This window comes from Leucoraja erinacea, chromosome 20 (genome assembly GCF_028641065.1).
Source record: "Leucoraja erinacea ecotype New England chromosome 20, Leri_hhj_1, whole genome shotgun sequence".
Lineage (NCBI taxonomy): Eukaryota > Metazoa > Chordata > Chondrichthyes > Rajiformes > Rajidae > Leucoraja > Leucoraja erinaceus.
The window spans coordinates 1,307,501-1,335,000 of record NC_073396.1 but is presented as its reverse complement, the minus strand read 5'-3'; the positions used below and the strand labels follow the sequence as shown (position 1 = coordinate 1,335,000).

At 46.6% G+C, this 27,500-nt stretch overlaps 1 protein-coding gene across 1 annotated transcript in view; it reads right to left on the bottom strand.

Annotated features, from left to right (window-relative positions):
* Window positions 1-20,591, bottom strand: part of LOC129706633 (transmembrane protein 114) — a 22,711-nt gene extending 2,120 nt beyond the window's left edge. The window contains exons 1-3 of the mRNA XM_055650996.1: window positions 20,317-20,591; window positions 19,952-20,032; window positions 11,477-11,614 (exon numbers count right to left, since the gene is read on the bottom strand). Coding sequence (XP_055506971.1) covers window positions 11,477-11,614; window positions 19,952-20,032; window positions 20,317-20,500 — 403 coding nt within the window. The 5' untranslated portion in view covers window positions 20,501-20,591. The remainder of the gene's footprint in view (window positions 1-11,476; window positions 11,615-19,951; window positions 20,033-20,316) is intronic.
* Window positions 20,592-27,500: the final 6,909 nt, after the last annotated feature.

Genomic DNA, 27,500 nt, shown 5'->3' with positions numbered 1-27,500 from the left:
CCACTCTATCCAGGCCTTTCACTATTCTGCTTGTGGAATACAGAGCCTGCATAATCAATGAACCGTGTGTGTCAGGGCCACTGAACCGTGAGCAAAGGAAGACTTTGGAATCAATAATGTAATTATCAATAGTTGGTGTGTTTGCTTGGCTTCACGTCACTGAGCTGTGACGAGGACAATGTGTAGATTTGGGAGAAAGGTCAGCTGAAGGTATTAGTGATAAATGCAGAATAAGAGAGGTGAATGGAGAGAGATTACCAAACGCCGGTAGACACAAAATGCTAGAGAAACTCAGCGGGTGAGGCAGCATCGGTAGGCGGCGCGACTCTCGTCAGCAGCGGCCTCTGCAGCCCGTCTGCGTTTTTATTATTTTTTGTCTATGTTTTTATGTAGTTTTTGACTTTGACTCTGACATCGGGGGGAGAGTGCAGTGGAGAGATAAGTTTTTATGGCCTTTCATCACAGCGATGTGATGGATGTTTGTGTAAATTATGTTGTGTCTTGGGTCTATTTGTTTGTAATGTATGGCTGCAGAAACGTCATCTCGTTTGGACCTCAAGGGGTCCAAATGACAAATAAATTCAATCTTATCTTGTCTATGTAGACGTGGGCCAATTCCTTCACTCCATAGATGCTGCCTCGCCTGCTGAGTTTCTCTAGCATTTTGTGTCTACCTTGGATTTTACCAGCATCTTTCTTAAAGATTACCAAATGCTCTTGATTATAAACTGACAAGAACACCGGCGATATGATACTCCAAGAATAATTTTCCATGAGGAGTGATCTAACAGATAAAATCTAGGGAAAATTCCTCAGGACTTTAACATGCGGTGAATGCACAAAGTCCTGATTTTATCAGTTCACACTGGGACGTTATCTCACCAGTGAGGGAACTAGGAGTGAAGAAACATCACGCCCAGTCTTGGAGGAATGTCCACATGGACAGTTGATCAAGGAAGGCCCAGAGTATGTGGTGGTAATGGGATCAGTATCTGTGGGTTGCCATGGATCATGTGGTGAGGCGTGAGCTCTGTTTCCGTGCCGTATGAAACAACAAGGCGCAGCGGTAGAGTCGCTGCCTCACAGCGCCAGAGTCTACGGGTGTCGGCTGCACGGAGTTTGTACGTTCTCCCCGTGACCGCGTATGTTTTCTCAGGGTGCTCCGGTTTCCTCTCTCACCCCAAAGATGTGTGGGTTTATAGGTTCGTTGTTTTTTTGTAAATTGTCCATAGTGTGTAAGATAGAACGGCCTAGACACAAAATGCTGGAGTAACTCAGCCGGACAGACAGGCAGCATCTCTGGAGAGAAGGAATGGGCGACGTTTCGGGACGAGGCCCTTCTCTCGACCAGAAACGTCACCCGTTCCTTCTGTCCAGAGATGCTGCCTGAATGTCCCGCTGAGTTACTCCAGCATTTTGTGTCCACCTTCGATTTAAACCAGGATCTGCAGTTCTTTCCTACATATAGTGTAAAGAGCGATCGCTGGTCGGGTGGACTCGGCGGGCCTGTTTCAACGCTGTATCACTAAACTAAACTAAACTAAACTAAACTAAACTAAACTAAACTAAACCACTCCATTAGAGTGGGAGATTCGTTGCCTCGCCACAGGCGACGGTGGAGACCACATCCGGGGGTATTTTTAACGTGCCGAATGAAAGATTCTTCAGTAGTGCGGGTGTCAGGGGTTATGAGGAGAAGGCAGGAGAATGTGGTTGAGAGGGAGAGATAGATCAGCCATGATTGAATGGCAGAGTAGACTTGATGGGCCGAATGGCCTGATCCTGCTCCTATCACATATGAACAATCCATGTACCTGTCCAAATGTCATTTAAATGCTGTTATAGTCCCAGCCTCAACTACCTCCTCCGGCAGCTCGTTCCATACACCCACCACCCTCTGTGAAAACGTTACCCCTCAGGTTCCTGTTAAATCTTTCTCCCCTCTCACCTTAAACCTGCCATCTGGTTCTTGATTCCCCTACTCTGGTTAAAAGACTCTGTGCATTCAGCCTATCTAATCCTCTCATGATTTTATATACCTCTTCAGCAGGCTACGCTATAAGGAATGAAGTCCTAGCCTGCCCCAACCTCTCACTGTAGCTCAGACACTCAAGTCCTGGCAACATGCTTGTGAATCTTCTCAGCTCCCTTTCCAGCTTAATGGCACCACCCTACAACAGGCTAGAATTCTGGATGTACAGCCTTCAAGAGCAACATGTGCAGGAAGGAACTGCAGATGCTGCTTTAAATCGAAGTTAGACACAAAATGCCGAAGTAACTCAGCGGGACAGGCAGCATCTCTGGAGAGAAGGAATGGGTGACGCTTCGGGTCGAGACAAGAGTCAGGGGAGAGGGAGACACAGAGATAAGGAAGTGTAAGGTGTGAGAATGAGACATCAAAGGGGATGAAGATCAAGGATAGAATAGGTCGGTGTTCACTGGGAGAAAGTAACAACAAAGCAAACAGAGATAAAATGTAATCGGGGACAGTCAGACTGGTGGGAGAACTGGGGTGGGGGAGGGAGGGAGAGAGAGGGAAAGCAAGGGCTACTTAAAGTTAGAGAAGTCAATGTTCATACCGCTGGGGTGTAAACTGCCCAAACAAAATATGAGGTGCTGTTCCTCCAATTAGTTCTTCAAGACCAACATATCTGAGTTAAGTTGGGGACCAATTGATTAGTTGGACTGGATGTTACAATCCCAAAGATTTCACCACAATTGACATTCTTGGGGGTGGCCACTGGGTGATTTTGCCACCACTCAGACACATCTTCAGTTGTGTAACCTCAACGTCACTGGGTGTTTCGGCCTTTTATCACAACACACCCTCAGTCGAGGCAGGCCAGCCGGCCCACCGCAGGGTGATCAGACCTGGGTGTGTGTCTTATGGTTAGCCTCTAGATGGTCACATGGCAGCCCAGACAGCATCTTTCCTCTTCAGCCACAGCCAGTGACTGCTCCGTTTGGCGGCATTGGCAAGTTATTTTATTGCCCTCCTTTGTGCCTGGCCAGCGATAGAACTGACATATAGATCTGATTGAATGGTGAAGTGAGCTGTATTTCACCAGACCACTTCTATTCATTGTCCCAGCATTTTAGCATGAAGGCAGTGAAGATATACATTTTTCTAATCCCCTATCCCCCCCCCCCCTCTCCCTTTTGTTTTTGTTTTCTGTTTCTTGTTTTTTGTACTAAATTATATGTATGCACTGAGTACGAGCTGCTTTTAATCTCATTGTACATGTATAGTGACAATAAATGGCATATCAATCTATCTAATCAAATTCAGCATATGAAATGAGATAGGATTTATGGTTTATGCATTCAATATTAAGTTATGGCAATCCAGACTACAAATGCGTCTAATTATGAAATGTACTCGAGTGTATAATATAATTATGTCCCGTATATTCCAGTTACAGCAGAGAATTTTCACCCGCAAGTTTTCTAATGTTTTGATCCGATCCACAGTCTGTCAGATGTAGTGAGGTTCACTTTACTCCGTGCTGGAGTGAAGGACATTGCTTCTGTATTAATGTCACGGGTGTTTCTGAGTGTTTGCGTGGACACATCACCGGGACAGCCCGAGACAGATGTACGATTATCAAAAACCTTCTGACTGTAAACTTTCAAAAAGGTTGAGAATTCAAATCTTTCAATTGTCCCAAATTAACATAAATCCAAACCACAAACTACCACATAATAAGATAACACCAATATGAAGTATGTAGGATGATCATGTTGAATGGCGGTGCAGGCTCGAAGGGCCAAATGGCCGACTCCTGCACTGATTTTTCTATGTTTCTATCAACTGCAGATGCTGGTTTAAGCCGAAGATAGACACAAAATGCTGGAGTAACTCAGCGGGACGGGCAGCATCTCTGGAGAGAAGGAATGGGTGATGTTTCAGGTCGGGTCAGAGGAAGGTTCATGACCCAAAACGTCACCCATTCCTTCCAACAACAGCATTAAGCTGCAGAAACAAGGAACTGCAGGAGCTGGTTTACAACAGAAGACACAAAGTGCTGCAGTAGGTCCAGGCAGCCAAGACGTGGACAGGTGACGTTTCACAGAGTGCTGGAGTAACTCAGCGGGTCAGGCAGGGTGGCGGAGATGCTGCCTGACCCGCTGAGTTACTCCAGCACTCTGTGAAACGTCACCTATCCATGTTCTCCACAGATGCTGCCTGACCCGCTGAGTTACTGCAGCAGCACTATCTGTGAAAAGTTTCGGGCAAACCTATCCATGTTCTCCACAGATGCTGCCCCGACCCACCTATTTCCTTAGCTTAGATGGTGCAGCAGCATCTGAGTTTGGAGAAACGTCACCTATAGGCAACGATTCGGGCCGAAAGTTACCCTTCTGGAAATAGGCAACCATGTTCTCCACAGGCTGCCTGAAACCCGGAAGGGTTTCGCACTCGAAACGTTACCTATTTCCTTAGCTCCATAGATGCTGCTGCACCCGCTGAGTTACTCCAGCACTCCGTTTTTTTGTAAACCAGCATCTGCAGCTCCTGTGTCTCTACTTTGGTCAATTATGCATTGAGTTATTTGGGCACACATTTGTTAAAAAGAACTGAATACAGGCATCTATTTATAATCCAAATAATTCGTTTGGAAAGTGTCACAGTGGCATCGAAATCCCCGGGACAGATTATTGGAGAAACTAGTCACCATAGCAACCTTTTGATAGCTTCTATCCCGCATGCCTGCAGACATATATGACAACAATAGAACCTAATCAATGCCTATCATGTGGAACAAAGCAAGAGATTCAGCTCTGATAAAAATTACAGCAGCTGAATGTTTGAGGGTTCCATGCTGACTGTGAACATGTAGTGAATGCCGTCAGAGAACACAACAAATCTCACAGGGACAGGGACAAAGTGCTGGAATAACTCAGCGGGACAGGCAGCATCGCTGGAGAGAAGGGATGGGTGACGTTTCGGGTCAAGACTTTCTTCAGACTGAGAGCCACGGGAGAGGGAAACTAGAGATATGCTCTGTTGTTACTTCCTCCTCGCTAACATCGATCTATTCTACATTTTCCATGATCTCCATCCCCTTTGATCTCTCATTCTCACACCTTATACTTCCTTATCTCTGCATCTCCCTCTCCCCTGACTCTCTGTCTGAAGAAAGGTCTCGACCCGAAACGTCACCCATTCCTTCTCTCCAGAGATGGTGCCTGTCCCGCTGAGTTACTCCAGCATTTTGTGTCTATCTTCGGTTTAAACCAGCATCTGCAGTTCGTCCCTACACATCACACAGGGACACTGGTCAATTGAATATATCAGGCAAAGGGTTCAATGTCACAGAGTTATGACAGCACAGGATCAGGCCCTTCAGCCCACCTTGTCTATGCTGTTCACGGTGACAAATTGTCCCATTTGCCTGCGTTTGGCCCAAACACCTGAACACCTCGCCCACCCGAATATCCGTCCAAATGGCTACTATTGGTCATAATTGTCTCAGCATTGGCCGCTTGCCCAGGCAGCTCGTTCCAGAAACAAACTTCCCTCTGAGTGAAAAAGCTGCCCCTGAGCTCCCTCTTAAAGCTTTTAAGATTATTTTTCTATAATCTTAATATTCCAAAAGTCAAAAAATACAATATTAAGTTTCCGAGAAACACTAGCAGCAAATATTAAGTTAACCTTGCTTAAATTACTGGATCTGTAAAAAAAAGACATAATTGAAGTCGCTAAATGCCGTGAGTTGACGGAGCCGGCAGCCATCGGTCTGTGGGGCCAGCGGCCATCGGCCCCTGGGTCTGTGGGGCCCGCGGCCATCGGCCCCTGGGTCTGTGGAGCCCGCGTCTGGGGCCCGGGGTTGGCGCCACGGAGGCGTCCGGAGAGGATCTGGCGGCGATAGTGGAGAGGACAACGCGGCGGTCGATGATGGCGCCAGACGGAGGACGAGGACGGACACGTGGAAGTGTGGCCGCCGCCGCCGGGGGAAGGAACAAAGGAGGTGCCGGCGTGGGGGGAGCGCCGTGAGGTGGCGGGGGAGGGGAAGAACAAAGGGAGACGGCACGGTTACTGCGTAGACTTGTAGCTTTGTCCGTGTCCTTTATCTAGCGACTATTCGCATACCTTGAGTGTGTAAAACAAACAACTTCACTGTGACTCGTCACATGTAACAACATATTCATTCATTCATCTCTTTGGGTAGTGAAATAGTGTATTATGTTTACACGTTAATAACCTTTCATCAGAACTAACCCCCACATCAGTCTGAAGAAGGGTCTCGACCCGAAACGTCACCCATTCATTCGCTCCATAGATGCTGCCTGTCCCGCTGAGCTTCTCCAGCTTTTAGTCTAACAAACTCTGACAATCTGGCAACACAGTTTATCCACATTTGCTGATGTCATTATTGGGTCCAGTCAGAAGATGCATCACTGGAAAACTTGTATCATAGTATCGACCAGAAGACTCATCCATCATCAACACAGGCAGTTGTGAATCTGTGGAATTCTCTGCCACAGAAGGCAGTGGAGGCCGATTCACAGGGAGATATAACTCTTAGGGCTAACGGATTAAAGGGATGTGGGGGGAAAGCAGGAACGGGGTACTGATTTCGGATGATCAGCTCGAAGGGCTGAATGGCCTACACCTATTTTCTATGTTTCTAAGAGAATAAAATAGCTGCCTTGATAAATAATAGCATAGAGCTGTGTAGAGTGGGAGGTGTGATTGATGGATACCCTCTCAGAAAGCCAGCACGCTTGATGATTTGGATGGCTTTGTTCTATATTCTATGATTCAAAAGTCATCCAAATCCAATTTCACAAAATCACACTCTGACTAGGAATATGTGTTGATATATCATTCCCGTCTTCCCATTATGTATCATGCACTACAATCCCTGGACATAGTTATGTGAAAACGCACACCTCCAGATTCAGGGACAGTTTCTTCCCGGCTGTTATCAGGCAACTGAACCATCCTACCACAACCAGAGAGCAGTGCTGAACCACTATCTACCTCATTGGTGACCCTCGGACTATCCTTGATCAGACTTTGCTGGCTTTACCTTGCACTAAACGTTATTCCCTTATCATGTATCTGTACACTGTGAATGGCTCGATTGTAACCATGTATTGTCTTTCCGCTGACTGATTAGCGCGCAACAAAAGTTTTCCACTGTACCTCGGTACACGTGACAATAAACTAAACTGAACTGAAACCTACAGTTTCTCCATAGCTGCTCCCTGAAGGCAAATCATCACATCAACTGCACACATTTAACTCACTGTTCCTTGCAAGCGGAAAAGGGTCTCCGGTCATCTTGGACTCCATGCCACTGGATCCCAGATCTGTCAAGGACCGTGGGGTGGCTGTCTGTGCACCAGTCTCCCCACGTTAAACAAAGTCACGCACAGGCTTCCTCCATGAGAGGACAGTCACACTTGTTTCGAGTGGGCGCCGATGTATGTATGTATAACAAGCCGAATAACCTACAAACCTGCACCACTTTGTTGTGTGGGAGGAAACCGCAGCATACGGAGGAAATCCGCAGGTCACGGGGAGAACGTACAAACTCCATACAGACAGCACCCGTGGTCAGGATTGAACCTGGGTCTCTGGCGCTGTGAGGCAGCAACTCTACCGCTGCGCCACCGTGCCGCCCCAATTTATTCATCAAGACGACGGAGATGACAGAATTGAATCTAAATCAGAGTGAAGTAAGAAATAAAGGAAGATACAAACATTTGCAGAAACCTGTGGCAACTGAGGGTTGTGGCAGAACCCGGGGACTTGCACTCCATGTGGACTAGCGCTGAGCCACCCTGCTAATCATTACCCCAACAACATCCTTCCAACATATCTCAAACTGTCTACCACTCAAACCCAGCCTCCCAATAACGTTCTCTCCCCCTCCTCAATATTATCCCCCCAACCCCCCAACTAGTTTAGTTTGGTTTAGAGATACAGCGCGGAAACAGACTCAGCCAATCTGTACAACCAGTGATCTTCCCCGCACATTAACATTATTCTACACACCAGGAACAATTTACAGATGTCACCAAACTTAATTAACCTGCAAACCATCTGGTTTGGGAATTGCTCTGCCAAGGACAAGAAGGCTCTGCAGAGAGCAGTGCGTTCGGCCGAACGCACTATGGGAACTTCACTCGCCCCCCTGCAGGAACTATACAACAGGAGGTGCAACTCCAGAGCAAATAAAATCATGGGAGACCCCTTCCACCCCTGCAACGGACTGTTCCAGCCGCTACGGTCAGGCAAACGCCTCCGTTGCCATGCGGTGAGAACGGAGAGGTTGAGAAGGAGTTTCTTCCCAGAGGCAATTCGGACTGTAAACGCCTATCTCACCAGGGACTAACTCTACTGAACGTTTTTCCTTCCATTATTTATTATGTAAAAGAATATGTGTGTTATGATTGTGTTTATAGTTTGTTTGGTTGTTTTGTTGTTTGTCTTTTGCACAAAAGTCCGCGAGCATTGCCACTTTCATTTCACTGCACATCTCGTATGTGTATGTGACAAATAAACTTGACTTGACTTGACTTGACTTGACTTGAAACCTCTATGACTTTGGAATGTGGGAGGAAACCGGAGCACCTGGAGAAAGCCTCCTGGGGGTCATAGAGAGACGTACAAACTCCGTACAGACAGCGCCCGTACAAACAGCCATCGAACCCGGGTCTCTGACTCTGTGAGGCGGCAACTCTACCACTGCGCCACCGTGCCACACAACTGTCTGCTACTAAGGTACTGGCAGGAGGTGAAGAGGAAAGGTGTGTATACTTGAATCAGAGCACACACCTTGGTGCACATTAGAATCTCAATAATCTACAAGCCACAGACAAGTGTGCAGGAATTAAACTTCTATTCCATGGAAAATAAATGAATCCATATTTTTCAGATGATGTGGCATATGGTAACATTTATACATGAGCCGACTGTAGAACACTTCCAGGGAATACAGAATTCGGGGACAGGAACTTGATTCATAAGGTGCAGGGCTGATAGAGTGTTGCAGGCAATTCCAAACAAACAGTGTTTCTGTAATCTTGCATAGAACAACGTGCTGGAGTAACTCAGCAGACCAGGCAGTATCTCTGGAGTCGTACAGCACTGAATCAGGCTCTTTGGCCCAACTTTTCCCTGCCGACCACCATGCCCCATCTACACTAGTCCTACCTGCCACATATGGCCCATATCCCTCTAAACCTTTCCTATCCGTGTACCTGTGGAAATGTTTTTTAAGTGTTGCTATTGTATCTATCCTCTGGCAGCAATATCCATGTACTCACCACCCTCTGTGTGAAAGAGTTGCCTATCGGGTTCCTATTAAAATGAAGTTCCCCTGATTGAAGACTGGTCTTGACCCAACATAGGTACATACATAGATACATAGACAACAGGTGCAGGAGTAGGCCATTCGGCCCTTGGAGCCAGCACCGCCACTCAATGTGATCACGGCTGATCATCCACAATCAGAACCCCGTTCCTGCCTTCTCCCCACATCCCCTCGCCCTAAGAGCTCTATATAACTCTCTTTTGAGAGTCACCCATCCATGTTCTTCAGAATTGCTGCCTGACCCGCTGAGTTACTCCAGCACTCTGTGGTCTATATCTATCTTAACTGTTACAACAGTACCTGGACTTCCTTGTTGAACAGCTCCAACACAAGGTAGCGGTGGTCCATGAGGGGGGTCTCACCTGCCTCCTCAAGAACATTGAAGGAGTGGTAATAAATGTTGACTTACAATCACAGACATGAATAAAAGAAACAAAACCACATTAGCAATCTAGTAACAACAGATTGTAATGTCGACAACGCTGGTACCATGGGAATGTCAACTGTGAAGTAGAGATACTCGCAGGTCAGTAATTGACTTTCATTCCCTTCCGACTTCATGTTGACAAATTTCTATTCATAGCCATGAACAAATACATTTTTGGCGAAATGCAGTAACACGGACGTTCTGAACACTAAATCACATCGTTTATCAAAACAACAGCTCCTGCTGTTGCCAAGTCTGTCTTTGCACGTCTTCCCCAATCAATGTCAGTGGGTCTCCTGCCCACTTGGTGTGTATCTAACTCTTCAACTCCATGAAATCATTATCTGGTGATTTGGAAGTGAATAGAGCTTGACCTGGGTTAAAACATGGTCACGGAGCTATCCACACATGCTGTGGACATGTCTCGAGCTGAAACATCACCCATTCCTTCTCTCCAGAGATGCTGCCTGTCCCGCTGAGTGACTCTGCCTGTCCCGCTGAGTGACTCCAGCTTTTTGTGTCTGATTAGGAAGTGGATACAGGTTCAAGAACAGCTTCTTCCCAACAACCATCAACATCAGCAACTTTGACATTCTATGGACAGTGTCTTTAGTTGCACAGGCTGGTTTAGTATTGCTATGATTACCAAGTACTGTATAACTGTGAAAGGAACTGTTGTGGAGAATGAGATAATACGACAATTGATAGTGGAAGGGTTGAGACATATGAGAGCCCGCAGGAAGTGGTTTGAGAGAGATGGAATGCAGAGCTATGTAACATGAAGCTGGACCAGTGGGAGCTGGACTGGGGAGCCCCTGAATAGATGGTCTGTCTAATAATCGCAAAGGAAGCCTACATTTCCTCACATTTACCTGAAGTGAGGGTGGGCAAGACAGGGAACAGTTATTGTCATAGAGTCATAGAGTGATACAGTGTGGAAACAGGCCCTTCGGCCCAAATTGCCCACACCGGCCAACAATGTCCCAGCTACACTAGTCCCACCTGACTGAGTTTGGTCCATATCCCTCAAAACCTGTCCTATCCATGTACCTGTTTCTTAAACGTTGGGATAGTCCCAGCCTCAACTACCTCCTCTGGCAGCTCGTTCCATACACCCCACCACCCTCTGTGTGAAAAAGTTACCCCTCAGATTCCTATTAAATATTTTCCCCTTCACCTTGAACCCGTGTCCTCTGGTCCTCGATTCCCCTACTCTGGGCAAGAGACTCTGTGCATCTACCCGATCTATTCCTCTCATGATTTTATACACCTCTATAAGATTCCCCCTCATCCTCCTGCGCTCCAGGGAATAGAGACCCAATAGTTCAGGAAGATTATTGGGCATGCAGAGAGAAGAAAAGCAAGTGTGTAATGTTGTTTACATGACACCAGAATGTAACAGTGTACATTCTCCAGATATAACCAACATTCAGGCAGCGGGCGTTAGTTATTCAAAGACAGTTGGATAGGTACAGTACCTGCTGAGGATCTGGGCCAAATGCAGGCAAATGGGACTAGCGTGGAGGGGGCATCTTTGATAGTATGGGGGAGTTGGGCCGAAGGGCCTGTTTCCAGGCTGTATGACCATGACTCTCTGGATGACTCTATTCATTGGGGTGGGGGCGATGGAAAACTTCAGCGTCGGGAAGCCGGCAGAAGATTGCGGAAAACAAAACAAACAAAATGAAGGAACGGAGATGGTAAATCCAGGCTGCCTTACCTCCGAAAAGAAAAAGAGTTGCCGTCAGCAACAGCAGGGCGTAGGCTTGCGCTAAAATACCAATGAAGCCCACCATTCCTCCAAAGACCATCAGGATGAGGCTGAGGGGAAGCAGAACAACAAAGGTCCCGTGCATGTCTGTAAATAAAGGGTCACTGGGTTACTCAATGAAGCCATTCCTGCCGTCCAAACACTTCCAGAATAATCTCAGTGGAAGTCATTCCCTCTCAGTAATGAATGAATGAACGAATAAGTTTATTGGCCAAGTATTCACATACAAGGAATTTGCCTTGTTGCTCCGCCCGCAAGTAACAACATGACACACAGTGACAGTTAGGAATGACACATAAAACATTAAACATTAATAATAAAACATTATTGATTAAACATGTGAATTAAATAAAATACCAGAGCATACCCTGCCTTCTCCCCAGAACCCCTGACACCTGTACTAATCAGGAATCTCTCTCTCTGCCTTAAAAATATCCACTGACTTGGCCTCCACAGCCGTCTGTGGTAAAGAATTCCACCCCCTGACTAAAGATTGTTCAAAGATCTGCCTCATCTGCCGGGTTTTGATCTCCATCCTTTTTGCGGGTTTTGATCTTTTTCTGGTTAGACACGTGGGACACGGCCTTGTGCCTCCGTCATCTTCCACAAAAAGCCGGGCTGGTGCCATCAGTGAGCTGGTGATGACGGCGCATTGAGCCTGTGTTAGACATAGTTTGCAGGAGTAGGCCATAGCCTCGCAAATGCCTTCAATATGATCATATAACCATCCATATAACCACAACGGAAACAGATCTGGCCCTACAAGCTCAGAACAAATCAGTGGTTAGATTTGCACTCGTACCAGTCCCTTCTCACCATATGCCTATCCAATTTAGCCGTGACCAATGAACCTGCCTCCACCACTTCCACTGGGAACATTCCACACCGCCAATTCTGGTGTAAGGAGTTCCCCTCATATTACCCCTAAACTTCTGTCCCTTAATTCGAAGTCATGCAATCTTCCCATTCAATATGATCAAAAGCTGATCATCATCAACTCTGTCAGTCTCCTTTACCTGCCTCTATCAGGTCCCCCCTTAACCTTCTGCGCTCCAGAGAATAAAGACCTAACTTTAGCCTACAACTTAGTTGGAAACCAGGCAACTAAAATCTCCTCTGTACTCTCTCTATACATCCCTAAATTTGACCAAAATTTACACCTCAATTTACCTTCTTGTACAATTTTAACATTACATCCCAGCTTCTATACTCAATGCTCATGGCTTCCAGAGATTCTCTCCACTCCCTCTGTGGGAAAAACTGTTTTTTCTCATCTCGGTCCTAAAAGATTCCCCCCTTATCCTTAAACTGTGATCCCTGGTTCTGGACTTCCCCAACATCGGGAACAATCTTCCTGCATCTAGCCTGTCCAACCCCTTAAGAATGTTGTAAGTTTCTATAAGATCCCCCCTCAATCTTCTAAATTCCAGCGAGTACAAGCCGAGTCTATCCAGTCTATCTTCATATGAAAGTCCTGACATCCCAGGAATCAGTCTGGTGAACCTTCTCTTGTGGCCATCAAGGCCATAGGTTTGTTCACCACAATTATAAAATCCAAAACAACATTTCTCTCAATTACAGGAACACATTCAGTCAGGTTGTACTCACACCCAATATCATCAGCCACCCATTCCCCACTCAATCAACAAACCAGAATCATCTAATCAATATGCAATAATCTGCCTCCGAGGCCACCAATACTGTCAAATATTGGCCTGCTACAGATCTGCTTATCTCACTGCTTTAACCTGTCAATCTCCAATGATAATTTAAAAATATCCACTGACTTGGCCTCCACAGCCGTCTGTGGCAATGAATTCCCCAGATTCACCCCCCTCTGGCTAAAGAAGTTCCTCCTCGTCTCCTTTCCAAAGGTGCGTCACTTTATTCTGAGGCTCTGCCCTCCGGTCCCAGACTCCCCCACTTGTGGAAACATCCTCTCCACATTCAATAGACAATAGGTGCAGGAGGAGGCCATTCGGCCCTTCGAACCAGCACCGCCATTCACTGTGATCATGGCTGATCATCCACAATCAGTACCCCGTTCCTGCCTTTTCCCCACATCCCCTGCCTCCGCTATTTATAAGAGCTCTATCTCACTCTCTCTTGAAAGCATCCAGAGAATTGGCCTCCACTGCCTTCTGAGGCAGAGAATTCCACAGACTCACAACTCTCTGGGTGAAAACGTTTCTCCTCATCTCTGTTCTAAATGGCTTACCCCTTATTCTTAAACTATGGCCCCAGGTTCTGGACTCCCTCAACATCGGGAACATGTTTCCTGCCTCTAGCGTGTCCAAACCCTTAATAATCTCATATGTTTCAATAAGAAAAACCTTTCAATCTTCTAAAGTCCAGAGTGTACAAGCCCAGCCGCTCCATTCTCTCAGCATATGACAGTCCCGCCATCCCGGGAATTACTCCATCATTCCATCTGGGACTGATCTTGTATTTGGTCACCTCCAGTAGGAGCGAAGAATATTTGTACATTTTTTATTTTGACAACAAGCTGGACATCCCTGAAGTTGTCATCACTGTGACTTGTGATGAAATGTCACTAATGGACTGCCTTGCTTCCACTGCGAACCTCAGTGGCAGGCTGTTCCCCCTGCCCTTGGGCTGTTGACTTGATATGTTGAAGGCCTTTATTGTCAGAAGCACTAATGGAGTGCCAGCTCTGTAATATTTCAGCTCAGCCGTTCCACCATCTCATTGTCATGTCAAAACGATGAAAAGTTACTGTCATCTTCTGACGGAGAAAAAGCATCTTTAACCCTCTTGCCTCAGACTTGTCCTCCTGCACTCACTCACATACCACCAATCAACTGTCCATGAACCATACACACGTATTAATATTGTGGAGGAGGACATGAAGACAAAATAGCTACTATTAACCATGTCAGAAATTGGCAGGAAGAGAGCAGGGTTTCCAAGATTCATGAAGACACGAGGAATCGCAGATGCTGATTTACAAAAATAAGTGCTGGAGTAACTCAGCGGGTCAGGCAGCATCTGTGGAGCTAAGGAAATAGGCAACGTTGGAGCTAAGGAAATAGGCAACGTTTCGGGCCGAAACCCGGAAGGGTTTCGGCCTGAAACGTTGCCTATTTCCATAAGGATTTCGGCCCCGAAACGTTGCCTATTTCCTTTGCTCCATAGATGCTGCTGCACCATAACTCAGCGGGTCAGGCAGCATCTGTGGAGAACATGGATAGGTGACGTTTCACAGAGTGCTGGAGTAACTCAGCGGGTCAGGCAGCATCTGTGGAGAACATGGATAGGTGACGTTTCACAGAGTGCTGGAGTAACTCAGTGGGTCAGGCAGCATCTGTGGAGAACATGGATAGGTGACGTTTCACAGAGTGCTGGAGTAACTCAGCGGGTCAGGCAGCATCTGTGGAGAACATGGATAGGTGACGCTTCGGGTCAGGGCCCTTTTTCACACGGATTGTGGTGGGGAAAGAAAGCTGGAAGAGGTCAGTGTGGACCAACGCCAGGTAATTGATTGGTGGATGTGGGCAAAGGAGGTTTTGAGGTGATATTTTGGGTTGGGATTCTTCTAAAGACTGATTGTAGCAATGTTTCAGGTCAGGACCTTCTCATCCACATCCACCTATCACTCACTAGGCTTTGTCCCGCCCCACCTCTCTTCCAGGTTGCTCCTCACTACCACAATTTTTCTGAAGATGGATCTCGACCCAAAACGTCACCTATCCGTGTTCTCCATAGATGCTGCCTGACCCGCTGAGTTACTCCAGCACTGTGTGAAACGTCACCTATCCATGTTCTCCACAGATGCTGCCTGACCCGCTGAGTTATGGTGCAGCAGCATCTATGGAGCAAAGGAAATAGGCAACGTTTCGGGGCCGAAATCCTTATGGAAATAGGCAACGTTTCAGGCCGAAACCCTTCCGGGTTTCGGCCCGAAACGTTGCCTATTTCCTTAGCTCCACAGATGCTGCCTGACCCGCTGAGTTACTCCAGCACTCTGTGAAACGTCACCTATCCATGTTCTCCACAGATGCTGCCTGACCCGCTGAGTTACTCCAGCACTCTGTGAAACGTCATCTATCCATGTTCTCCACAGATGCTGCCTGACCCGCTGAGTTACTCCAGCACTCTATGAAACGTCACCTATCCATGTTCTCCACAGATGCTGCCTGACCCGCTGAGTTACTCCAGCACTCTGTGAAACGTCACCTATCCATGTTCTCCAGATGCTGCCTGACCCACTTACTCCAGCACTCGTGAAACGTCACCTATCCATGTTCGGCAATGCTGCCTGACCCGCTGAGTTACTCCAGCACTCTGTGAAACGTCACCTAGACGTTCTCCACAGATGCTGCCTGACCCGCTGAGTTACTCCAGCCTCTAAATGTTCACCTATCCATGTTCTCCACAGATCCCTGACCCGCTGCGTTACCAGAACTCTGTAGCACCTGTCCCACTTACGTGATTTTTTTCGGCAACTTGCCGGCACCCGTCATAGACGCAGCAGGTCGCCAAAAATGTTCAACATGTTGAAAATCCAGCGGCGACCAGAACAGGTGTCACCCCGTGATATTACCCACAGTAGGGGAATCGAGGACCAGAGGACTGATGGGGGAAAGATTTAATAGGAATCCGAGGGGTAACTTTCACACGCTGAGGGTGGTGGGTGTATGGAACAAGCTGCCAGAAGAGGTAGTTGAGGCTGGGACTATCCCATCGTTTAAGAAACAGTTGGACAGGTACATGGATAGGACAGTTTGGAGGGATATGGACCAAGTGCAGGCAGGTGAGACTAGTGCAGCTGGGACATTGTTGGCTGGTGTGGGCAAGTTGGGGTGAAGGGCCTTCTTTCCACACTGTTTCACTATGACTCTATGACTCTAGATAGGGTGAATGGGTTATTTTCTAAGGGTCAGGGAATAAAAAACTGGGGAGCATGAGTTTAAGGTGAGAGGAGAAAGATTTAATAGGAATCTGAGGAGCAACTTTTTCACACAGAGGCAGGTCGATGTAAGGAATGAGCTGCCAGAGAAAGAAGTGGAGACAGGAACAAAGCAACATTTAGAAGTCATGTAGACATGGATAGGGAAGGTTTAGAAGGATATGGATCAAGTGCATGCAAATGGGAGGAGCTTAGTTGGGGCCAGCATGGACGAGTTGGGCCGAAGGGCCTCTATGGCTCAACGACCACCTGTGAGCAAAAATTATGCTAAATTTTAATTTATCTTCACACTTTTGGAATTCAATGAACATCTATCTTGATGTAGAGAATGTGCAGAAGACTGCTCTTCATTCTATATAAAGTGATCTGTATTGTAGATGGCAGGTTTCATCAGTATCTGCCAATGCCTGCAGAATGTTAAAGCAGGGTCTGTACAATTACTGAACCCAGCAATCCAGAATATGACATTTCACAATTCTTACGGTTCAGAATGCACTGTTGTCAAGGATACGCTAGTTCATCTCTCTCTCCTTCCCAATTCATCAACGTCTCTGAAGTTATTCCAAAAAGTGGTGCTAATGTCCTGCACTTTGCTGCTGTCCATCAGACTCCAGATGAATATTTATCATGCATTATATATCTTGGTGCAGTTTGTTGAACAAAGATTCCTCTTCTGTTCAAGGAAACAAAGACTTATTGTAAGTCCAGATTTAAGAACAGCTTCTTGCCTCTTATCACCAGTCTAAAAAAGGTCCTGACCCAAAACGTCAAGATGCTGCCTGACCCGCTGAGTTACTCCAGCACTCTGTGAAACGTCACCTATCTATGTTCTCCACAGATGCTGCCTGACCCGCTGAGATACTCCAGCACTCTGTGAAACGTCACCTATCCATGTTCTCCACAGATGCTGCCTGACCCGCTGAGTTACTCCAGCACTCTGTGAAACGTCACCTATCCATGTTCTCCACAGATGCTGCCTGACCCGCTGAGTTACTCCAGCACTCTGTGAAACGTCACCTATCTATGTTCTCCACAGATGCGGCCTGACCCGCTGAGTTATGGTGCAGCAGCATCTATGGAGCGAAGGAAATAGGCAACATTTCAGGCCGAAACCCTTCTGGAAATAGGCAACGTTTCGGGCCGAAACCCGGAAGTGTTTCGGCCCGAAACGTTGCCTATTTCCTTAGCTCCATAGATGCTGCTGCACCCGCTGAGTTACTCCAGCACTCTGTGAAACGTCACCTATCCAAGTGCCATTAAAAATGGTCGTATCAGTTTCCATGTGTCCTCTGGCAGTTCATTCTAAATATGAAATGTTGTCCCTGAGGTCCCTCCTAAACCTCTCCCCTCTCACCGTAAGCCTGTGCCCTCTAGTTTTACAATCCTCTACCCTGGGAAAAAGACTGTGAGTGTTGACTTTATCCGTGCCCCTCATGATCTTGTCCACCTCAAAGCGTCACCCCCCTCAGCCTCCTCCACTCCAGGGGAAGGAGTCCCAGCCTCTGCAACCTCTGGCTGTAACTCGCCAGTTATCCCTCTTCCGTTAGCCCTGCACCAAGCTGCTCATCACCACATCAAACGCACCATTATTCACTGGAGTGTCGACTCAAGTCCGACAATAGATCTTCCTATTTTCTGACATGTTCTGCTCTGCGCTTGTCATGTTTTTGTCTTCCAGTTGAAGCACAACAACATGCGAGTAACATGCCGTCTGGCAGGGATTAATTGACCGAGCACCTTGCTGCTCATGCCTGCCCCAGCTCACAGCAACTTCCAACACATTCATCGTGCTTTCATCAATCACAACTCAGATGGAAATGAATGAACAAATCCAGGTAACCCTGGTTACTGTCGGGTATCTATATATCTCGCCGCCATTGACACAAATAGACCCCTTTTCAGACAGTGGACAAAATCCTCCAACATTTCCGCCACCTCCAACGGGATCCCACTACTGACCACATCTTCCCATCTCCACCCCTTTATACTTTCCGCAGAGACCGCTCCCTCCATAACTCCCTGGTCAACTTGCCCCTTCCCACCCAAACCACCCCCTCCCCGGGTACTTTCCCCAGCAACCGCAGGAGTTGCAACACCTGACCCTTTACCTCCCCTCCCGACTCCATCCAAGGACCTAAACTGTCTTTCCAGGTGAGGCAGAGGTTCACCTGCACCTCCTCCAACCTCATCTACTGTACCCGCTGTTCCAGGTGTCAACTTCTCTACATCGGCGAGACCAAGCACAGGCTTGGCAATCGTTTCCGATGTTGGGGGAGTCCAGAACCAGGGGTCGCACACAGTTTAAGAATAAGGGGTCGGCCATTTAGGACTGAGATAAGGAAAAACCTTTTCACCGAGAGAGTTGTGAATCTGTGGAATTCTCTGCCACAGAAGGCAGTGGAGGCCAATTCACTGGATGTTTTCAAGTGAGAGTTAGATTTAGCTCTTAGGGCTAACGGAATCGAAGGATATGGGGAGAAAGCAGGAACGGGGTACTGATTTTAGATGATCAGCCATGATCACATTGAATGGCGGTGCTGGCACGAAGGGCCGAATGGCCTACTCCATCTATGTTTTCTATGTTTCTATGTGCTCTGAACTCCACACTCTGCAGGCTGGTGTCTTGTCCTCCGCAGGTAACCAGGTCATCAAATGTCTTCAATTCTATTATGCACTCCAGCCAAACAGCTACATAAACATACACACACACATACACACACACACACACATAGACACACACACACACACACACACACACACACACACATAGACACACACACACACACACACACACACACACACACACACACACACACACACACACATAAACACACACACACACATGGACACATAGACACACACACACACACACACACACACACACACACACACACACACACACAGACACATACACACACACAAACACACACATGGACACACACACACACACATAGACACACACACACTCACATAGACACATACACACTAAGAGCTAAATCTAGTTCCCTTGTGAAAACATCCAGTGACTTGGCCTCGACCGCCTTCTGTGGCAGAGAATCCCACAGAATGTGCATGTAAACCGGTGTCATACATCATTCTCATGAAATGTTCAAGAAGGAACCGTGGATGCTGGAAAATCGAAGGGAGACAAAAATGCTGGAGAAACTCAGCGGGCGAAACGTTGCCTATTTCCTTCGCTCCACAGATGCTGCCGCGCCCGCTGAGTTTCTCCAGCATTTTTGTCTACCATCATTCTCATGAAAACCGGTAGTAATCTTATCATGATATGAATTGCCACAACTGGGTGGAAGTGAATGGAGCCATGTGTGGTGGCGTTCCCTCTTCAGCCTGTCCGGCCAGAGGCGACCACACTAAACCTCAGACGATCATTTGTCCTTGAAAACTGTGAGCGGTCCCTGCGTTTCGCGGCAAGCGGTTTAAAATAGTCACCGTTATGCATTTTCATGGGGAAAGATTAAAAATAAAACACTTACTTAAAAGTTGTCTCTGCGAGGCAGTGAAGTTTGCATTTCCTCCCCGGAATGGATTCATTAAAGGAAAACATTTACTCTCGACTGTAAACAAAGACACAGAGGCAGGTGTAACGTGTGGATATTGATCTCATTATTCTTATAGAAATAAGCTGTTACATTAGGGATAGTTCGATAACCTTAGCTGTAGCTGTACAGCGCGGAAACAGGCCCTTCGGCCCACCTTGTTCATGCTGGCCATGATATTTGGTTACATTTTTCACCGCGCTGCATCGACTACAAGATCTCTAACACTAACACTCAATAACACTTCATGCCGAGCGGGAGCACATCACTTTGATCAAATGTTGACAGTATTTCAGGCTTACCTTTGCACGTTCTCCACAGTCCGGAGTGGGAGCTGAGGCGCCGGCTGGAGTTGGACGCGGTTTCCAGTTTGGAGGCGTCGATGATGTACCAGAAGTTGGTGCCGACCGCCACGACCAGGAAGATAAAGCTGGTGGCGCCGGTCAAAGCCACGGACACAGTCAGGAAACTGAAGGTCAGCTTCATCTTTAGCGGCCGCCGGCTGCCGGGCACGTCTACAAGGATATACTCGGGTATATAAGGACCTACTGGGATCTACAAGGATCTACTGGTGTATATCAGGTATATCGGGATCTACTGGGGTATATCAGGATCAACTGGGGTATATCAGGATCTACTGGGGTGTATCAGGATCTACTGGGCTATATCAGGATCTACTGGGGTATATCAGGATCTACTGGGCTATATCAGGATCTACTGGGGTATATCAGGATCTACTGGGGTATATCAGGATCTACTGGGCTATATCAGGATCTACTGGGGTGTATCAGGATCTACTGGGCTATATCAGGATCTACTGGGGTATATCAGGATCTACTGGGCTATATCAGGATCTACTGGGCTATATCAGGATCTACTGGGGTATATCAGGATCTACTGGGGTGTATCAGGATCTACTGGGGTGTATCAGGATCAGGGTATATCAGGATCTACTGGGGTATATCAGGATCTACTGGGGTATATCAGGATCTACTGGGCTATATCAGGATCTACTGGGGTATATCGGGATCTACTGGGGTATATCGGGATCTACTGGGGTATATCAGGATCTACTGGGGAATATCAGGATCTACTGGGGTATATGAGGATCTACTGGGGAATATCAGGATCTACTGGGGTATATCAGGATCTACTGGGGTGTATCAGGATCTACTGGGGTATATGAGGATCTATTTAAAGGCCTTGAGGATCTACAGAGGATTTTTAAGGACCTTTTAAGGATCTAGAACGGTCTATAAGGATCTACTAGGATTGTTTTTTTAGTTTAGAAATACAGCACGGAAACTGGCCGTTCGGCCCACCGGGTCCAAGCCGATTTAATACTTTCTATCCTACACACACACACACTAGGGACAATTTCCACATTTACACCAAGCCAATTAACCTACAAACCTGCACGTCTTTGGGGTGTTGGAGTCTCGGAGAAAAGCCACGCATCGACTGGGAGAACTCCGTATAGACAGCACCTGTAGTGGGGTTTGAACCCGGGTCTCCGGCGTGCAAATCTACCGCTGCGCCACCTTGCCCGCGCCACCAGGATCTGGTAGGGTCTACAGTGGTCTACAATCTCCGGGGTCTACAGTTGACTGGGTCCACAAGATGCCATCACCATGTGTTACTGGCGGCTAGCTGGGCGCGAATGCTGCAACTTGCCAGCGCTCTCCCCCACCTCCGCTGCTGGTCGGGGCTGGGAGATGTCAGCGGCATCATGTCTGGCGATGTGTGTGAGAGAGTGAGAGAGAGTAATTAGATAGTCTGCCCATCCCACGGGATCACAGCGCTCCAGCGGCGCGCTGCATCGCTCCGTTAAACCCTCCACAAGGTGGGAACTCTGAAGAAGTCTCTCGCCCCGAAACATCACCCATTGCTTCTCTCCAGAGATGCTGCCTGCCTGCCTGCCTGAGTTACTCCAGCTGTTTGTGTCTATTTTAAGCCCACTATATTGCTTAGTGTCCGCCACCTCCAGTTTAAATCCCATTCGGAATATTTTTGGAAAACCAGGAAACCAAGAACCATAATAAGAAATGGTTTCGGATCGAAACGTCGCCTATTTCCTTCGCTCCATAGATGCTGCCTCACCCGCTGAGTTTCTTCAGCACTTTTGTCTACTTTAATAACTCACAGTTAAAAGTTACAGGGAACCAAGCAGAGTGTAGTGGCTTCTTTCGGGGACTTGCTTTCCTCCTTCATGTTTTATTAATAGCCATGTATTTGTAATTCCAGACTTGTGGGCAATGTGGAGGAAGGATAGAGGTCTTTAAAATGATGAGAGTGATAGACAGAGTTGATGTGGACAAGCTTTTCCCTTTGAGAATAGGGAAGATTCAAACAAGAGGACATGACTTAAGAATTAAGGGACAGAAGTTTAGGGGTAACATGAGGGGGAACTTCTTTACTCAGAGAGTGGTAGCGGTGTGGAATGAGCTTCCAGTGGAAGTGGTGGAGGCAGGTTCGTTGGTATCATTTAAAAATAGATTGGATAGGCATATGGATGAGAAGGGAATGGAGGGTTATGGTATGAGTGCAGGCAGGTGGGACTAAGGGAAAATAATTGTTCGGCACGGACTTGTAGGGCCGAGATGGCCTGTTTCCGTGCTGTAATTGTTATATGGTTATATGGTTAACTGCATATGCTGGTTTAAACCGAAGGTAGACACAAAATGCTGGAGTAACTCCGCGGGACAGGCAGCACCTGTGGAGAGAAGCGATGGGTGATGTTTCAGGTCGAGACCCTTCTTCAGACGAGTCAATGTAGGTGGCGTGGTTAGTGGCAGATTTAGTGTTTAAGAAATATTCCCGTTCATTGCAGACACTCACCACCTGCTTCCGAACTCCTCTGGTCAATAGCATTCTTCATTGGGGCAAGGAGACGCCGTCAGAGGTCTGTGGGGGGGGGGGGTCTCGTAAATATAGGCAAGTATTCACGAGCAAAATAAACAGCTCGATGTTTCAAAGGAGGGTCTCGACCCGAAACGTCACTCATTCCTTCTCTCCAGAGATGCCGCCTGCCTGACGCGCTGAGTTACTCCAGCGTATTGTGTCTATGTTCTGTGTAAAGCAGCATCTGCACTTCCTTCCTACACGGGCTGCTGCTGCCGCTGCTGTTTGTGCCAAATCCCTTTCCAGAGAAACTCAGCGGCTTCAGACTGAAGAAGGGTTTCGGCCCAAAACGTTGCCTATTTCCTTCGCTCCATAGATGCTGCTGCACCCGCTGAGTTTCTCCAGCTTTTTTGTGTACCTTCGATTCTCCAGCATCTGCAGTTCCTTCTTAAACCCTTTCCAGAGAAAGTTACCACAAAGGAAGTGTCTCAAATTAAGTTTGGATCATAATAAAACAAATAAGATTACAGTTTTATTTGTGGGATTATTTATTCTGGCTGATTATTTATACTGATCTTTAAAAGCGTGAGCAGTTTGAATCGCATCAATGTTCCTCTCTATTCCGCCGTTTGTTTCAGGATTTTACTAACCGGGTGATGCGTCTCAATGTAAAAGGTTTTATTTTTTTATCGAACCGCCTGAGAACACATCCTCCTCTGGCACCTTCCCGCGGTGAATCTGGGGAACTCATTGCCACAGACGGCTGTGGAGGCCAAGTCAGTGGATATGTTAAGGTGTCCTTGAGACTCTTGAAAGGCGCCCATAAATAATATTTATTATTATTATTATTATGTTTAAGGCAGAGATGGGTGGATTCTTGACTAGTATGGGTGTCAGAGGTTCACAAGTTCAAGGAGGAGAATTAGGCCATTCGGCCCATCGAGTCTACTCCGCCATTCAATCATGGCTGATCTCTGCCTCCTAATCTGCCTCCCACCTTCTCCCCATAACCCTACCCACTCATTCTAATCAAGAACTTGTCTATCTCTGCCTTAAAACTATTGTCTGACTTGGCCTCCACAGCCCTCTGTGGCAATGAGTTCCACAGATGAACTACCATGTTATGGTGAGAAGGCAGGAGAATGGGGTCAGGAGGGGGAGATAGATCAGCCATGATTGAATGGTGGAGTAGACGTGATGGGCTGAATGGCCTAATTCTGCTCCTATCACTTATGAATCTTCTGACCAGCGGCCGGAGCCACAGGCAGCGGTTTCAGAGATTGTGCCGATTACTGACAATTGCCATCAGAACAAACACAAACTCGGTGCAGAGCGAGCAGGGCGCTATCTCAACACAAACACAAACTCGGTGCAGAGCGAGCAGGGCGCTATCTCAACGCCAACACAACAGCAACGTCTCCGAGCTGCCGAGAGCCGAAAATATTGACATTTACACAGAACATAATGCAAACGATATTGAACCAAAATTACATGTAAAAATATGAGGCGCATAGATAGGGTAGACATTCAGAACCTTTTTCCCAGGGAAAAATCAAAGACTAGAAGGCACAGCTTTAATATGAAGTGGGCAACGTTTAAAGGAGATGTGCGGACAAGTTTTATTTTACACAGAGGGTGGTGGGTGCCTGGAACGGGCTGCCAGGGGTGGTGGTGGAGGCAGATATGATAGTGGCGTATAAGAGGCTTTTGGATAGGCTGGATATGCAGGGAATGGAGGGATATGGATCACGTGCAGGCAGATAAGATTTGACATCAAGTTGTGAGTCACCACCCTCTGGCTAAACAAATTCCTCCTCCTCCATTCTAAATGTATATATTGTTATTCTGCGTCTGGTCCTAGATTCACCCGCTGCTGAAATGGGGCCTGTTTCTGTCGCAATTTCTGATGTTCTTACACTCTGAGCAGACCAGCATTAACCATTTTAGCGATTTCTGTCACTATTCCCATTGAATAGTTGGGTGCTTCTTGATACACTTTGGTTCAATGATGGTCTAGACGGCCATCGTAGAGTCTGTCCTCACCTTCTCCATCATGGTCTGGTTTGGCTCAGCCTCCAAGCACGACACCTGGAGGCTGCAGTGAATCGTCTGATCAGCAGAGAAGGTTATTGGCTGCAACCTTCCCTCCATTGATGAACTGTACACTGCAAGGGCCAGGAAGCGAGCGGGCAAGATCATCTCTGACCCCTCTCACCCTGGCCACAAACTCTTTGAATCACTTCCCTCTGGAAGGCGACTCCGGACTGTCAAAGCTGCCACAGCCAGACATAAAAACAGCTTTTATCCACGAGTAGTTGCTCTACTCAATAACCAAAAATCTGTAGCCTCCTTTTACTCTGGTATTTTATTTAATTCACATGTTTAATCGATAATGTTTTATTATTAATGTTTAATGTTCTATGTGTCATTCCTAACTGTCAAAGCATGTCATTGTCACTTGTGGGCGGAGCACCAAGGCAAATTCCTTGTATGTGAATACTTGGCCAATAAACATATTATTATTATTATTCATATGAAACCATCTGCAGCTGAGAGAAGTTTAGGGTTAACAGTTTCAGATGATCCCACTTTACTTAAAGGTAAGCACAATATTCCCTTTCCTGTTGAAAAATTAATTTGTTCTCAACAATTGATCTTGCAATTGAGGTTTAATCCATGCTCACTAAAGCTCATTAAGTTTAATTATGTATATTCTTGTTTAATCACATATCAATTTATCAGTATAATTATAAATAATGATCCTAGCCCATGTTTTTCCTTAATCTGAGCCATTGGATCAACCCATGTAAAGGACTTTCCTCACAACTTAACTTAAGAACATGAACCCTGACATTGAAGAATAGAAGTTGGGATGTAATGTTAAAATTGTACAAGGCATTGGTGAGGCCAATTCTGGAGTATGGTGTACAATATTGGTCGCCTAATTATAGGAAGGATGTCAACAAAATAGAGAGAGTACAGAGGAGATTTACTAGAATGTTGCCTGGGTTTCAGCAACTAAGTTACAGAGAAAGGTTGAACAAGTTAGGTCTTTATTCTTTGGCGCGCAGAAGGTTAAGGGGGGACTTGATAGAGGTTTTTAAAATGACGAGAGGGATAGACAGAGTTGACGTGGAAAAGCTTTTCCCACTGAGAGTAGGGAAGATTCAAACTAGGGGACATGACTTGAGAATTAAGGGACTGAAGTTTAGGGGTAACATGAGGGGGAACTTCTTTACTCAGAGAGTGGTGGTTGTGTGGAATGAGCTTCCAGTGAAGGTGGTGGAGGCAGGTTCGTTTTTATCATTTAAAAATAAATTGGATAGTTATATGGACGGGAAGGGAATGGAAGGTTATGGTCTGAACGCAGGTATATGAGACTAGGGGAGATTATGTGTTCGGCACGGACTAGAAGGGTCGAGATGGCCTGTTTCCGTGCTGTAATTGTTATATGGTTATATGGTTATTGCACTTCTAATTAAAATGGAACAGTATTTTTTGTTAAGACTGATTGTTTGCTAATGGAGGTCATGATGGCAGTGACTCTATATTTTAGAATTAGGCACAGAGTTCTTCCAAGTCTATAGATAGACATAAAAAGGCGGAGTAACTCAGCGGGACAGGCAGCACCTCTGGAGAGAAGGAATGGGTCGAGACCCTTCTTCAGACTGAATGGCTCGACCCGAAACGTCACCCATTCCTTCTCTCCAGGGATGCTGCCTGTCCTGCTGAGTTACTCCAGCATTTTGTGTCTATCTTGGGTTTAAACTAGCATCTGCAGTTCCTTCCAAGGCACATCTTCTAAGTCTTTGTTGTACCTTCAGCAAAAGGGGGCAGGGATACATTGAGGAATGGCCACCTACAGATGCAGCCTTTCTCAGTAACTCCAGTTATATTGACAGTTCCAATGCAGGCTTTAAGGAACAATGGGATTAGTTTCCCTCGCTCATTTCAGGTGGGTAGAATTATAATTTTTAAAAGACATTGAGCCGTGGATAATATTAAAGAAAACTTTAAAACACAACACATAGATCGGGTAATATCAAGACTTTATTTAAAAGCGCCAAATACAGTGGCCACTACGAGCAATGTAGAGATTGCTCAACCAACAAAGATTGCTCAACCAATGAAGACCAACTCAAGAGAGAGCTAGATAGGACTCTTAAAGATAGCGGAGTCAGGGGATATGGGGAGAAGGCAGGAACGGGGTACTGATTGGGGATGATCAGCCATGATCACATTGTATGGCGGTGCTGGCTCAAAGGGCCGAATGGCCTCCTCCTACACCTATTGTCTATTGTCTATTCATCTGCTCCTTACATACAGACTTTTCCTTTGATGTTTTGTCTATTGTACAAGGCACTTTAGAACTTTTCCTTCTTCCAAATGGTCTTATAACAAATATACATCGCTCACCTGGGAAAGACAAAGCAGATTAAGCACAGCCCAATTCCACACCATCACAGATAAGCAAATGTCCTGTGACCCTTTCGACCTTAGTTTATTGTTTTACGACCACCATCTATCTGTCCTTTGGCATCAGAGAAGAGAATCTGACTAAAGTAGACTGCAGTGAGTGTCAGCTACACATGCTCAGTTTCAACCTTCTTTAAACCACTGAATTATTATAACACATGAAGAGGAC